This window comes from Salmo trutta, chromosome 31, assembly GCF_901001165.1.
Source record: "Salmo trutta chromosome 31, fSalTru1.1, whole genome shotgun sequence".
In the NCBI taxonomy this organism is placed as follows: Eukaryota; Metazoa; Chordata; class Actinopteri; order Salmoniformes; family Salmonidae; genus Salmo; species Salmo trutta.
The window spans coordinates 32,591,586-32,608,061 of record NC_042987.1 but is presented as its reverse complement, the minus strand read 5'-3'; the positions used below and the strand labels follow the sequence as shown (position 1 = coordinate 32,608,061).

At 39.1% G+C, this 16,476-nt stretch overlaps 2 protein-coding genes across 2 annotated transcripts; both read left to right on the top strand.

The window, feature by feature from the left end:
• The first annotated feature begins 1,403 nt into the window (after positions 1–1,403).
• LOC115170005 (volume-regulated anion channel subunit LRRC8D) lies at positions 1,404–9,601 on the top strand. The gene is made up of 2 exons (XM_029726196.1): positions 1,404–1,839; positions 5,900–9,601. The coding sequence occupies exon 2, from the start codon at positions 5,902–5,904 to the stop codon at positions 8,446–8,448; it is 2,547 nt and encodes an 848-aa protein (XP_029582056.1). The 5' UTR covers positions 1,404–1,839; positions 5,900–5,901; the 3' UTR covers positions 8,449–9,601.
• A 2,446-nt stretch (positions 9,602–12,047) lies between these two features.
• znf326 (zinc finger protein 326) lies at positions 12,048–16,380 on the top strand. Its single transcript, XM_029726195.1, has 11 exons — positions 12,048–12,278; positions 12,607–12,632; positions 12,756–12,843; positions 13,262–13,604; positions 13,718–13,796; positions 14,062–14,134; positions 14,457–14,604; positions 14,704–14,767; positions 15,083–15,213; positions 15,544–15,633; positions 15,796–16,380. Exons 1-11 carry the CDS (start codon positions 12,211–12,213, stop codon positions 15,823–15,825), a joined length of 1,140 nt encoding a protein of 379 aa, XP_029582055.1. The 5' UTR covers positions 12,048–12,210; the 3' UTR covers positions 15,826–16,380.
• The last annotated feature ends 96 nt before the right edge of the window (positions 16,381–16,476 follow it).

Genomic DNA, 16,476 nt, shown 5'->3' with positions numbered 1-16,476 from the left:
TTTTTTCCCCGAGTTCCCAGTTGTCTTGAAAGCACCATATTCTGCCAGCACTGTGTGGTGTGAGTCTCTGAGTCCCAGTTGAGGGACCTGTGTTTGATCCACTGCCTATAGTAGCAGCACCACAGGGGTTATTATCTTATCTGCACTGATAAACACAAACAACACTCTCAATGAGTCACACAGAACACCAAAACACAATGTGTAGCCTACGGTAGGCAGTATGTCTTCCTACATTAGCCTATATATCACCTGTCTGTTCCTCACAGAGCCCCCTAAGGCGCTTGACAAGATTACTGATTCAGACCGTCTCAGGCAGCCTCATTCGAAAAACATGAACATGCATAGACATACAGTATCAGTGACTGTGAATATAAGGCTGTAGCTGTAGTCAGTTGGTGTTATTATTAATCATATTACAATCTGGTATACTGGGATTGGGGACATGTGGTGTTTACTAGTCATTAATTGTCATGGAAACAAGTGTGTCTGTCTGGGATTGGGTTTGCATTTACTGTGTTCAGACCTTTTTCAATACAATGACCTGGTTGCTAAGTACATGTGGGGGTAACCTCTGTATGTCTGCTTCGGCACTGTAGACAGGCCCAAATTACCCATTCCCCATTGCTGTGACCACAACCACAACCCTGTACACCGCTCTTGCACTCACACCCAACTATATGACCCACAGTCAGATTTCTCTTCTGTGTGTCTGCCGCCATCTACAGGTCTGTAATCAGATCTCTGCTGTTACACAATCACAATCCGTATCAGGTCACCATATTCTCCCTTTAGGAAGTGTATAATATTTATATGTTATAACAGTCTTTCAGCTGTGTAATATCGATCATTTCATTGATTATAATGAATAGTTTTTTAAATAATCACTGACTAAAGTTGTTTGGCCTCATGAACCTGGCCTGGCTGTTATTTTTATTCAGTTCTCTGAGTACATTGAGCAGTGTGGCCAACTATTTTTATATTATCTAGCCTGGACCAGTTGGAACCTGTACCACACTCAAGAGACACTTCCTCAAGAGTGTGCTGTGTGCAACCAAATCCAGACATCTGAGGTAGCGACTTTCACCAAGGGTTCTACACATATTCCTGTCTTCATTTTCACACTTAGGCTATATAGCGTAGCTACAGACACACAGGATGAGAGATGGCGAGAATTTACATTACATTGTGTAGCCTACAATCTACAGGTGCAGCAGATATGATGTGCCGGATACAATGTATTCATTTATAGCCTTAATATTAGGAGTTACTTACTACATAGTTACTGAATAGATGGTTACAGTTCAAAGCTTCCGAATGAGTTATATTAATATGTAACAGAATGTGCGCATTCGATCAAGTCGTAGTACATTATGCGGAAGACACATTCGACCAAGTCGTTGTACAGTATGCGGTCGGTGGTGCCCCAGTTTTCATAATTATTTCCAATTTGGTGGCATCTGAGTGAGACCTAGCTGGAAAGAACTGTGAAGCTGTTTGAGACAGATAAGAATGTTGTGTCTTTAGTACGTTGATCTGTGGCGTCCACCAATAAGAAACTCCGGTAATAGCGGTGTCATGTTCAAATTGGACCACCCTTTTCTTCAAATTACATGCGTACAGTGGTCGACGTTATGCGCATATTCTCCACGACGCTCAGGTATGCAGAACCGCTGGTATTGAGGATGGTGCCGACATTCGCATTGTCACGAACAAATGTTCTTGGTCACAAGCTTTGTTCCATAGTTTAATGGATTGAGCTGAATCGTCAGAAGGAATTGTCTGGAGCGCAAAAGTGGAAATGGAGTACAGAACATCTAATTAGATAAGGTCACCAAGATAGTAAGTATGCTCGTTTTCCTCAGACTTACCACGCTTTAAAAACTGTAAAATCATAATTTACATTTATTTGATGTTGATTTTCATAATGTGCGGTTATACCAGAGCAGTTTATTTAACGCAAGTAGCCAGATAATACATTGTTACTGCGCTGTGAATGTTTTAACTCCGGGCACATGTTGTAGTTGAGTTACAGGCAATAAAAAAAAAGTTACAGTTACAGCAGGTCACCTGACCTCAGAGTCAGAAAACAACAGAAGAGTAATACGCAAGAAAAAAATCTAAAGGGTTTAACATGTATCTAATATTTCCTATAAGTTAAATTACTGTAAATGTGTTTAATCAGTAGCCTAGGTTTATTCCACAACTGGTCTCTCTGCTCCCCGTCTCTTTGTTAGAATCAGTGTTGTCTACAAGTTGTCTCTGCAGATTCTCGTCCCACTTCGATTTGGCCTATATGCAAAACGTCATTGATGATGGCTTTTTGGGATGTTATCTTAAAGCATGTTTTAATAATATCATACCTATAAATATAGCCAATAGGCTATAGCCTATAATATCAAAAATATATTACTATAATTATTTAGTTCAACTATGAACGGAAATTATTGATGAAAGCAAATATCATCTAAAGTTTTATTGGTGATAAATCAAGTGTCCATATTTGTGGCAAGGAAAAAGTGTATGGAATAAAATCACTCTTATGGCCAGGCACCACACCCTAATAGTTTTTTTTTTTCTTAATCATATCACAATCAACTTTTAAATATAATGCCTTTTTATATTAAAATGTTTCTGAAATATTGTATACGTTATGCAAATGAGACGTTATGCAAATGAGGTGATCTAATTTGCATATCTTCATAGAAAGCAAATCAATTTTTCTGGACACTGGATGAAGTCAGCCTAAATATTTTTTTCATTTTTTTAAGACACTCCAGGACCATATTATGAATAAATACTTTAAAAAAAAAAATTTTATCAGTAAAATAAAGACATGTACATAAAATGTATTTTTTGAAAAATTTTCTAAGAAAATTGGATCAATACTGAACAAAAATATAAACGCAACATGCAACAATTTAAAAGATTTTACTACGTTACAGTTTATAGAAGGAAATCAGTCAATTGAAATAAATAAATTCGGCCCTAATTGATGGATTTCACATGACTGGAAGGGCATACTTGAGACATCTGTGGCATTGTGTTGTGACAAAACTGCACATTTTAGAGTGGCCTTTTATTGTCCCCAGCACAATGATCATGCTGTTTAATCAGATTCTTGATATGCCACACCTGTCAGGTGGATGGATTATCTTGGCATATGAAAAATGCTCACTAACAAGGATGTAAACAAATTTCTGCACAAAATTGGAGAGAAATAAGCTTTTTGTGCATATGGAACATTTCTGGGATCTTTTATTTCAGCTCATGAAACCTGGGACCAACACTTTACATGTTGAATTTATATTTTATTTCAGTATAGAATACAATTTTGACAACATATCAACAATTCCCTCTGAGTAAGCCTGGAGAATATATCTAAGGATAACTACACAAACTTTGGGGGATGTAGATTCTTCTGAAGCTGAGAAAAATGAGTTGGCTGGTGGGAAGTCTTACTTTCGGGAAACGCCTATATTGACCCAATCACCATCTCTTCAAAGTAAGTTACTACATACAGTCCAGTTTGTAACATTCACTATGAAATGGGCTTTACAATTATGTGTGATTCAATGTAGTGAGCTTTGAAATTATGGATATCCATTTAAAAGTGGTTAAAAATTCATAAAATGTTGATGATGGTAGTATGATAAAGCAAAGAAAATATACATTTACATCACGTTTCTTTACATTCCAGCCTGTGGGGCCTGGCCTTAATAGTGTAGTAACAGTAATAATCATATTATTAACTGTAGTGATCATTATGTACCTAGTTTGGGCAATGTGACACAAGTGTATTTTCATTGTTGTTTTAAATAACTCTCATAAAAACATTTAAAACTATTTTTTATTGCCCTGGATGAAAAGGATCAGAGAGGGGAACAGAGTTAGTTAGTTACAACACCGGCAAATAGAGGAAGTGAGCCCACATGTCGAAACTGGGCATACTTACCATTCATTGCTTCACAAAATGGCACACCAACATGCTAAACTTCTCAAATCAAATTTTAGTTGTCACATGCTTCTTAAACAACAGGTGTAGACTAACAGTGAGATGCTTACTTATGGGTCCTTTTTCAACAAGGCAATTAAAGATAATAAAAAAAAAATATATATATATATACACAGTGCCTTCGGAAAGTATTCAGACCCCTTGACTTTTTCCACATTTTGTTAGGTTACAGCCTTATTCTAACATTTATTAAATTGTTTTTTTCCCTCATCAATCTACACATAATACCCCATAACGACAAAGCAAAACGTGTTTTGAGAAACGTTTGCAAATGTATAAAATAAAACTGAAATATTACATTTACAAAAGTATTCAGACCCTTTACTCAGTACTTTGTTGAAGCACATTTGGCAGCAATTACAGCCTTGAGTCTTCTTGGGTATGATGCTACAAGCTTGGCACACCTGTATTTGGGGAGTTTCTCCCATTCTTCTCTGCAGATCCTTTCAAGCTCTGTCAGGTTGGATGGGGTGTGTTGCTGCACAGCTAATTTTAGGTCTCTCCAGAGATGTTAGATCGGGTTTAAGATGTGACACTTGGCATTCAGGCCAAAGAGTTTAATGTTGGTTTCATCAGACCAGAGAATCTTGTTTCTCATGGTCTGAGAGTCTTTAGGTGCCTTTTGGCAAACTCCAAGCGGCCATCATGTGGCTTCCTTCTGGCCACACTACCATAAAGGCCTGATTGGTGGAGTGCTGCAGAGATGGTTGTCCTTCTGGAAGGTTCTCCCATCTCCACAGAGGAACTCGAGAGCTCTGTCCAAGTGACCATCGGGTTCTTGGTCACCTCCCTGACCAAGGCCCTTCTCCCCCGATTGCTCAGTTTGGCCGGGCGGCCAGCTCTAGGAAGAGTCTTGGTGGTTCCAAACTTCTTCCATTTAAGAATGATGGAGGCCACTGTGCTCTTGGGGACCTTCAATGCTGCAGAAATGTTTTGGTACCCTTCCCCAAATCTGTGCCTTGACACAATCCTGTCTCGGCGCTCTACGGACAATTCCTTCAACCTCATGGCTTGGTGTTTGCTCTGAAATGCACTGTCAACTGTGGGACCTTATATAGACAGATGTGGGGCTTTCCAAATCATGTCCAATGAATTTAAATTACCACAATTTCGAGTCTCATAGCAAAGGGTCTGAATACTTATGAAAATAAGGTATTTCTGTTTATAATTTTTTTATACATTTGCAAAAATGTCTAAAAACCTGTTTTTGCTTTTGTTATTATGGCGTATTGTGTGTAGATTGCTGTGGATTTATTTTTTAATCCATTTTAGAAGTAACAAAATGTGGAAAAAGTCAAGGGGTCTGAATACTTTCTGAAGGCACTGTATATAAATAGTGGCACGAAGAATAAATACACAGTGAATAATTAACAATAACGAGTAAAAATAACAAGCCTGAAGAAGGACAATATTGTGCCTTAATGGCTCACAATAGGTAGGGACTAACATCAAAGGAACCTTCAACATTCCAGTATCCACATGTCTTAACTAGTCTTGATTTGAGGGAAAACCAATTAACGCCCAGGAGGGGAAATTCTTTGCACTAGATCAGACATAGACTTTTGGCTTTGTCATCAGATGTTTTCAAAATCTAAAGAGAGATGCAATATGATACAAATATAATCAGCCTATGTCATTACTAATGTTGCTTTGTCTTTAATGAGACACTTTGACATGGAGAGCCATTCAAATTAGTTATCAAAATAAATGGATCAATCTTTATTACCTTTTTAACCATACCAAGTACAAACATTTACCAACAAAAATATATTTGTTACTGAACAAAAACCCATTTAAAAAGTGCCTTTTTAAAATCATTTGATTTGAAAATCATTTGAAATAAGTGCTCTCATTATTAGCTAAATTCCCTGTCTCCTTCCATTGCAGGAATGTTTACCATCACAGAGTTAGCGTCGCTGAATGACATCCAGCCGACCTACCGCATCCTAAAACCATGGTGGGACGTCTTCATGGACTACCTGGGGGTGGTCATGCTCATGTTGTCCATCTTCGCCATGACGATGCAGATCACAAAGGACCAGGTGGCGTGCCTTCCATGCCTGGAGGAAGCGGCAGCAGGGCCAAACTCTTGGACATCCCAAAGTTCACAAGAAAGCACCTCATCAGCAGTTAGCATGACGACAGTGCATGCTACACCAATGGCCACTAAAGATCTACCAGACAGTGCAGTACACGAGGTCCACAACACCCAGCCCATTGTTGTGAAGCGAGAGAGCAAAATGCAGCAACCCAAGGCCACAGGGATCCAAACCAACTTAGATTATCAGCAGTATGTCTTTGTCAACCAAATGTGTTACCATATTGCCTTGCCCTGGTACTCAAAGTACTTCCCGTACCTCTCCCTCATCCACACCCTTGTGCTTATGGTCAGTAGTAACTTCTGGTTCAAATACCCCAAGACAAGCTCAAAGATTGAACACTTTGTGTCCATTCTCGGACGGTGCTTTGAGTCTCCGTGGACTACAAAGGCTTTGTCCGAGACAGCCTGTGAGGATTCTGAGGAGAACAAACAGAGACTGACTGGCACCACTTCAGCACAGAGAGAGTTATCACAGGAAACTAAAGATGAAAATGCTGCAAACTCATCTACCCCTATGCTTGGGAATACAGGAGTCAAGTTCTCAGCAGATAAGCCTGTTGCTGAAGCCCCAAGTATGACTATCCTGGACAAGAAAGATGGGGAGCAGGCCAAGGCTCTATTTGAGAAGGTGCGGAAATTCCGCGCCCATGTGGAGGACAGCGATTTCATCTACAAGCTCTATGTAGCTCAGACTGTGGTCAAAACGGTCAAGTTTATTTTGATTCTGTCCTATACGTCAACATTTATTGCTGCCATCAACTTTCACCACACATGTGAACCCAAAATCAAACACTTAACCGGATATGAGCAGTTCTTTTGTACCCACAACATGGCTTTCATGTTGAAAAAGCTCCTCCTCAGCTACATGGCCCTCATATTGATCTATGGGATGGTGTGCTTGTATTCCCTCCACTGGCTGTTCAGGCGCCCCCTTAAAGAGTACTCATTTGAGAAAGTCAGAGAGGAGAGTAGCTTCAGTGACATTCCTGATGTGAAGAACGACTTTGCGTTCCTTCTGCACATGGTCGATCAGTACGACCAGCTGTATTCCAAACGGTTTGGTGTCTTCCTCTCGGAGGTCAGCGAGAACAAGCTGAGGGAGATCAGTCTGAACCACGAGTGGACATTCGAGAAGCTCAGACAGCTTGTGACCCGAAATCCCCAAGACCAGCAGGAGCTCCACCTCTTCATGCTTTCTGGTCTCCCCAATGCAGTGTTTGACCTCACCGACCTGGAAATACTTAAACTAGAGCTAATTCCTGAGGTCAGGTTTTCGGCAAAGGTTTCCCAAATGACCAGTCTGCAGGAGCTGCACCTCTGCCACTGCCCTGCCAAAGTTGAGCAGACTGCCTTTGTCTTTCTTCGTGACCACCTCCGCTGCCTTCATGTCAAGTTCACAGACGTCGCTGAGATCCCAGCATGGGTTTATTTGTTGAGGAGTTTGAGGGAGCTAAACTTAGTAGGGAATTTAAGCTCAGAAAACAACAAAATGATAGGACTAGAGTGCATGCGTGATTTGAAACATCTTAAGACATTATATCTGAAGAGCAACCTCACCAAGATCCCCTCAAACCTCACTGAGCTGTCCCCACACCTGATCAAACTGGTGGTGCATAACGATGGTACTAAACTACTTGTACTGAACAGCCTCAAGAAGATGACAAACCTTGCCGATCTGGAGCTGCACAACTGTGAGCTGGAGAGGATCCCCCATGCTATTTTCAGCTTAACCAACCTTCAAGAACTGGACCTCAAATCCAACAACATTCGCACCATCGAGGAGGTCATCAGCTTTCAGCACCTCAAGAGGTTGACCTGCCTCAAATTGTGGCACAACAAAATCATCACCATTCCAGCCTCCATAGGCCAGGTCAAGTCTTTGGAGTCACTTCACCTTTCGCACAACAAACTGGAGACGCTCCCGCCGGCGCTGTTCCACCTCCCCAAGCTGAGGCACCTGGACGTCAGTCACAACTCCATCACAGTGATCCCGCCGGACTTGGGTCTCCTGCAGAACCTCCAGCACTTCGCCATCAATGCAAACAAGGTGGAGGTGCTGCCCAAGCAGCTGTTCCGGTGCACCAAGCTGAAGTTCCTGTGTCTGAGCAATAATGGCCTCACCACCCTGCCTGAGACAGTGGGTCAGTTGGTGCATCTTGCTCAGCTGGAGCTGAGGGGGAACTGTCTGGACCGCCTTCCCTCACTGCTGGGGAACTGTCGCCTTCTACGTAAAAACAGCCTCATTGTTGAGGACCACCTTTTTGACACTTTGCCTGTAGAGGTAAAGGAGAGCATTAGTCGGGAGACCAATGTGTCCTTTGCGAGTGGCTTATAGTTTATAATTTCTGATATCTTAAACCCTTATGGTACAGTGATTAACTGAAATGTATATTACCCACTGAGGCAATACGCTATGAAAGTAACACGTTATTTACCAGGAACTAGCCTTGTAGTTTTTTATAACTTTTGTAGGCTTTTTGAATCCTTTTCAATGGGCAAAAACATAGCGCAATGGTCTTGAAGCCAAATACTTCGTAAAGGCACATGGCAGAAGTCAATTCATCCACAAACACAAATATAATTTTATATACAGGTATATCTTAAGCGATCACGTTTTCACGAATTTGATGATGTAACTTCAAGCACATTCAAAAGATTAGGGGAAATGACCCGGAAGTAAAGCAGACGGGGCGGTTGCTTTCACAGGATATTGAACCACGTTTTATTGATTATCAATGCCCTATATGGGTAGTTCCTATACATTTTTTGCTTAATAAAGTGAGAGAGAATGCTTCTCCTCAACAAAGACTGTATAGCTCTATAAATAATGTAATATCATTTCAAAGTATAATTTCATCAAGTATTTAAGAATGTTCAAGATAAAAAAAAAAGCTTTTAGTTGCTTCATAGGGTATTATGACATAATATTATTAGCAGTAATAGATTTTTAGACTCAATAACAAATATTGTATTAGCTACTCAGGTAAAATGTTAACCCTGGGGACCATCATTTTGCCTTAACTGCTGCTATTTCTCAGTGAGGGCGTTCATAAGAAAAGACTAAACAGCTCTCAAGTTTGTCAAAACACTACCTGTCATTATTCACAACACCATTCAGTAAAATAACAAATGCTATTTTCAGTAGTAATTAACTTTTGGGGATTACGCTTCAAATTGGAAGTACTTTGCACAACCAATATTTGCTTTGCTTTTTGTTATATTGTTAAATGTTTACTATGGATTACACTCCCCTATCACAGACCATGCTAAGCATTTGTGTGTGATTGAAAATAAAGGAGGGTTGACAAAAGGGAGGAGATGTTTTACACCAAAAGTTTTTAAATTAGGCAACAATAGCATCAATTAAGTGTACACATGGGACAAGATTGTTATATTTCCTTTTTCCAATGTATTTCTGTACTGTACAAAAACTGTTCACATTTGCAAGCATTCCATTTCTGGCACAATAAAACTAGATCTTAGATACACTTTTCTTATTGTTTTTATTCTCTCTGTTTCAATGCCTTTATCAACGGTCATTGGTCATTACCGTACATTGCTGCATTTATATCTGTATAAAGAATAACATAATTGGTAAGCTGCTGTACAAAAGTATGTATTTGTTGAGGGTTTGTTATATGTAAAATGTATGCTAGCATGATTAAGTTGCTTTGGATAAAAGCATCTGCTAAATGGCATATATATATATATTTTTTTTCACCTTTATTTAACCAGGTAGGCCAGTTGAGAACAAGTTCTCATTTACAACTGCGACCTATATTATATTGTTATATTGTTATAACCTGTGCATTACATTAACTGAGGGGACCTATATTATATTGTTATATTGTTATAACCTGTGCATTACATTAACTGAGGGGACCTATATTATATTGTTATAACCTGTGCATTACATTAACTGAGGGGACCTATATTATATTGTTATATTGTTATAACCTGTGCATTACATTAACTGAGGGGACCTATATTATATTGTTATAACCTGTGCATTACATTAACTGAGGGGACCTATATTATATTGTTATAACCTGTGCATTACATTAACTGAGGGGACCTATATTATATTGTTATAACCTGTGCATTACATTAACTGAGGGGACCTATATTATATTGTTATAACCTGTGCATTACATTAACTGAGGGGACCTATATTATATTGTTATAACCTGTGCATTACATTAACTGAGGGGACCTATATTATATTGTTATAACCTGTGCATTACATTAACTGAGGGGACCTATATTATATTGTTGTAACCTGTGCATTACATTAACTGAGGGGACCTATATTATATTGTTATAACCTGTGCATTACATTAACTGAGGGGACCTGTATTATATTGTTATATTGTTATAACCTGTGCATTACATTAACTGAGGGGACCTGTATTATATTGTTATATTGTTATAACCTGTGCATTACATTAACTGAGGGGACCTGTGTTATATTGTTATAACCTGTGCATTACATTAACTGAGGGGACCTGTATTATATTGTTATATTGTTATAACCTGTGCATTACATTAACTGAGGGGACCTGTATTATATTGTTATAACCTGTGCATTACATTAACTGAGGGGACCTGTATTATATTGTTATAACCTGTGCATTACATTAACTGAGGGGACCTATATTATATTGTTATAACCTGTGCATTACATTAACTGAGGGGACCTGTATTATATTGTTATATTGTTATAACCTGTGCATTACATTAACTGAGGGGACCTGTATTATATTGTTATAACCTGTGCATTACATTAACTGAGGGGACCTATGTTATATTGTTATAACCTGTGCATTACATTAACTGAGGGGACCTATATTATATTGTTATAACCTGTGCATTACATTAACTGAGGGGACCTGTATTATATTGTTATAACCTGTGCATTACATTAACTGAGGGGACCTGTATTATATTGTTATATTGTTATAACCTGTGCATTACATTAACTGAGGGGACCTGTATTATATTGTTATAACCTGTGCATTACATTAACTGAGGGGACCTGTATTATATTGTTATAACCTGTGCATTACATTAACTGAGGGGACCTATATTATATTGTTATAACCTGTGCATTACATTAACTGAGGGGACCTATATTATATTGTTATATTGTTATAACCTGTGCATTACATTAACTGAGGGGACCTATATTATATTGTTATATTGTTATAACCTGTGCATTACATTAACTGAGGGGACCTGTATTATATTGTTATATTGTTATAACCTGTGCATTACATTAACTGAGGGGACCTATATTATATTGTTATAACCTGTGCATTACATTAACTGAGGGGAATGATCAAGCAAGGTACAACTTACGCTACATCTTTAGGGAGGATGTCATGCCGAAACAATAGAAACAATAGAAACAATAGAAACAATAGGGCAATTGAAGACAACTTTTGAAATACAATCTGGAAGTCAATGCCTGTAACTGACATCCAGACAGATGAGATACATTTGTCACAGACATTTCAGGCTTTGCAGAGAACATTATCTTGCCAGTACTTTAGTAATTCTATAACATATAGTCAAGTTGAGTTATGTGTGTGACTTTCTGTATTTCTCTTCAAGGATGATGGCATGAATAAATTCCAGCACTCGGGGCATGTTGGCACTTGCTTTCTGCTCCTAGTTACACATTACAAGAAAGCCAGGAAAGCCACAAATATCTGCCTGTGGAGATCTCTGTCATTTTAAACCCTAAAGCTATAATTCATAGTGCACATACCTTTTATTCAACATTGCAACTTGCAAGTTGAATCATCAATAAAAAGCTGTTGTTTAGAAATTCATTACAGAGTAGTCTTCATACTCCAGCACGATAGGTGGCAGTTATCATACATTTTTAGACCCTATAGAAGCAGTCAACTGCTGTCACAGTAGGAAAATGCTGCCCCCTGCAGGTAAAAATAGAAAATTGTGTTCTGTAGCTTATCTGTAGTATGATGACCGCTTGCTAGACTTAAAGGTAGCAGCAGTCACGTAAACGAGACAGTAATTTAACAAAAATATGAACGTTCGTTAGGCATTAATAGTGAATTACCCGAGGACGAGAATGAGTCGACGAAATGATCCCTCTTTTTCTGGTTATGGACCGCCGAATACATACACTGCTCATGGAAGGTAGGCTAGCCACTAACTTCATAGCCACTGTAGCCAGCAAGCTAGCTAGTAGCTAAGTTACATGATTTAGCTAACTGTTTACTAGCTAGTAGCTAAGTTACATGATTTAGCTAACTGTTTACTAGCTAGTAGTTGAGAGTTGTTAGTTAGCTAATCAAATAATGTAATGTAGTTGATTATGAACATACAGATCGTTTGCTGTTTTTTTTGTTGAAAAGAGAAAGCATGCCAGAAAAATAATTCATCCGATAAATTAACGTTAGCTGCTCAGTTAGCTATTATGTGTTGAGTGGATCCGTGTTAATCTCTTTTCTTTATTCGAGTACAGCATCACACCAACCCAGCGAAGTGCAGGTAGTTCTGCTTACCTTTGGTCCAATATTTGCAATACCTGTCTGATAGGGATAGGAAACCCATTTCTTACATTCTGTTTATGTTTTTCATTTCAATTAACAAAGCTTATTTTATTCCACACAGAAACAACCCATGGTTATACCCACCACACAAGACACTCGACCGTAAACCCAGCATCCCATAACTCTCAGCAAACAAGCAGCTCAGAAAAGTAAGATATGCAGTTTTGCTTTTGATTTTTCCATTCTAAATGTATCAAGCAGAGGATTTCCCGCAAAATGTGATTTAGACTTGTTTGGAACATCGCTTAGCACGTTATGTGGCTATTTAAGACATGGCCTAGTCCTAGTGGAAGGTTTCCCCTAGCGTATATAGCCACAAAGTCAGATTCGACAGCCACAAAGTCAAAATGAGCTTTCTGGTCTAAATTTAAGGTTAGAGTTAGGCATACGTTTAGCAGTGTGGTTGGGTTAGGCTTAGGTTTAAAATCACATTTTAACCAGATAAATTGTAGAACTGGGCAGAGTTTATGAATTTGTGGCTATAGAAGCTAGTGATGACCCAAGTGTAAGGCCCGCTTAAAAATGATACCATAGAAATGTCTGAAATGCTGTTGTTTTTTCCTCCAGAGCCGAGCTCTACGACCCGTATGATCCAGATCCTGGCTCATCATCAGACTCTGAAGTGGAGCCTTCTAAAGGCAGGGAAGACCATCACAGGCACAGAGTTAGTGGAGGGAGCAGCCGCCTGAGTAGTGGATATCAAGGCTCTGCTTCAGTAGCTGGATATCATGATGGCTTCAACTGGGATTTGTTATCCTCTCGGCCCGGTACCAGACATGAGCAGTCGAGCCATGGCCACTCAGAACGGCCGTTGCCCACGACAGAAACCCCACTATTCCCCCTCAAAGCATATTGGGGGCAGGGGGAAAATGGGAGAGAAATGTCCACAACCACAGTAGCTGGCAAAGAGGTAAGAGATTCACCGCAGTCAAGTTATTATTTTGGTGGGAAAAGGTAGAAAGATGTTGCTGAGGCTTGCACTGATGCAGCGTTGTAATGGTGATGTTTCTCTGTTGTCTGCAGACAAGAAATCCACCGGGGTTTACCCGGTCCCACTGGGATACCAACCCCATTCGTGGCCAATCAGAATCTAGTGGAAGAGGTAGGATTGTAACTGTGTTGTTTTGCTAATGGTCTGGCAGAGTTGTGAAGGGATAGAGAAAGTGTGTGATTTGTTAAGTCCTGTTCCAGTCTCCTTGGGGGGGTGGGTTCTCTATTGTTCCTTTAGCAAGGGGGAGGCCAATGACATCACAGTCACCATCAGACCAACTCATTGAATGTCCTACTCCTTGAAGTTTTCAGTGTGTCAAAAAAACATTTTTAAATCCTCAAATCACCGTAGGATGTCTTTAAATGTCCATTTTTAGGAGGGGACCAAACCAAGTCACCCTCAGAGGTCACAAAGAAGAGAAGCAGAAGCCCAAATGAGGACATACCGAGGTAAAGAAATGATTGGAGGAACCATCATCTAACTTATGTTTTTTTGGAAGGACCTTACTAAAATGCACAATAATATTGACACACCATTATATGTGTGTATATATTTATATTCTGGTCTCTGACAGCCTTTTCTGATATTTATAATGTTTCTGGATTATGTGTAGAATGTTTTAATACAATTTTTATTGCTAGGTATTACTGCACTGCTGGAGCTAGAAACACAAGCATTTCGCTGCACCTGCGATGACCTCTGCAAAACCATGTACGCGACCAATAAACTTTGATTTGAGTTGACACAAATCCCCTTCTATTGTCTTTTCAGTGATTTTTTCACCTGTGACATGTGTAACTTGGATTTCCATAAAGCGAGCTCCCTTGAGGTGCATCTGAAGTGCAATAGTCACTGGGAGACCCTGGAGCACATCCAAAATCAAAAGGACTACGACGACACAGCAATCGCCTTTTTGCATGTACGTCACGCAAATACATCCTCTCTCAGATGGAATTAAATGTGTGATTATCAATCTGTATGACGATTAAGGGGAAATGTAATTCTCTTTATGTTTCAGGAGGCCATGTTAACCAAAGTCCGGCAAGGTGATAGACTGCAGATGAACAGACAAAGCCTTAGAGGTAGCTTAACGTGCAAAGCCTAGGGTCTATCGCTAATGCTCCTGGCTAGTCACACATACTGTTACCGACCAGATTCATTCCCGCGTCCATCCCTCCTACTATTCTCCCACTTGCCTGACTCCCCCCCTCTGTGTCCAACTATAAAGGTGGCTTAATTTAAACTCACCAATGTTGAGGTATTGTGTCTTTCCTCAATAGAAACGGAACTTATTGATTCTAAATGTACTTGTATGCTTTGGACAACATATCACTACCTGGTGTCATTAAGCCTACACTTGTGATTTGACCTCTGTATCTCACCCCTATCATTTTCAGCATTGCAGGACAAGGATTACATGACAAAGTTAGATATTTTCCACTGTGCTCCTTGCCAAGTCTACGTCTCCGTACATCCATCGTCACTGCAGGATCACCTGAGCTCCAAAGACCACCTGAGGAACAAAATGGTGAGGCAGTTGTTGTGCTGCTACAGCAGATCTCACACCTCATATCATCAGTGAATAATGAAACACATGATATATCTTTAAAAAGCAATGGTCACTCACTGATATTGTTTTGAAAGTCATTGTGGTGTTAGCTGAGATGCAACATGAAGTTGGACAAATTGGCCGATTGTGTTTGATTTAGAATTTTGTCTGTCAATTCTTTAAAGAAACAAACATCAAAGCGATAGATGCTACATTATTTTCTTGAAATCTGTTGTACTTTCACTGCAAAAGACAAGTGGGTGTACTTACTATTTCATGTTTATGACTTTACTGTGTTTACCACTGAAGGAATTTAGAACGAAACAGTTGCGGGAAAGTGTGAACTTTGCGAAGGCGACCATGAAACGAATGAATACTGAGTATGCAAGCTTCTGTGAGGTAAATAATCTGAACAGGCATTTGCTATACATTACACTAATGCTATTTATCTATAGAATACCAAAGTTTTATATTACTTTTTAAAGTGTGTTAATTCTATAAACTGTAGACAAAAACAAATTTCATTTGAATGGAAATGACAAATAATTGGTTGTATTTCAGGGCAAGGATCCTTTTGAACAGTCATCATGAGGGCCATGAAGAATAGACAAACAGTTGATGCGAACTGCTAGCTACTGGCTGTGGACAACTATGGCCAGCCAACAACCACCTATCAAAATCAACTAGACAAAGACCAACTGGATATAGTCTTGTGCCCTGAGTGTTGATGTTTAGTCTTATGTACTTCTAAACTAATACAGGATATTCTTAACTAATACAGAATACTGCTTTTCCTTGAGTGTGGAGCATCCATTAGCTAGATATCACGTAGTTGAGAACTTGTAGTCATTTTGTGTTTGATGTAGACATTTTTCACGTAAGAACATCCATCTGTAATTATGGACATTTTTATTTTTCACTTGGAAATTGATTTAATTTCAGATATTGAAGCACATTTTGCAATGTTTTTCCCACAATAATCTTTTTCCATTGGAACACCTGCTTTGATTCATTGAGATTTAAGGATAGAAATACTGTAATGTTTTGTTTCCTGAAGAAATATGGTCCTTACAGGCTTTTCAACTTTGTATTTTCTTACAATCATTTAAAAAATAATACCCAAACAATAAATGTTTTAAAGAAAAATTAATTGTTGTGTGACTGATATTCACAGGAATCTAAAACAGCCTTTTATAAACAGTAACAGAGACGGTTGACCCATTTTCAAATATTGTCAAGGTT

Bases quoted from the DNA above. Each gene is read 5' to 3' on its own strand.
- LOC115170005 (XM_029726196.1), top strand. From the start codon at position 5,902: ATGTTTACCATCACAGAGTTAGCGTCGCTGAATGACATCCAGCCGACC.
- znf326 (XM_029726195.1), top strand. From the start codon at position 12,211: ATGAGTCGACGAAATGATCCCTCTTTTTCTGGTTATGGACCGCCGAAT. The intron at 14,605-14,703 runs GTACGTCACGCA...TTTATGTTTCAG, and splicing joins CAGCAATCGCCTTTTTGCAT to GAGGCCATGTTAACCAAAGT. The intron at 14,768-15,082 runs GTAGCTTAACGT...TATCATTTTCAG, and splicing joins GAACAGACAAAGCCTTAGAG to CATTGCAGGACAAGGATTAC.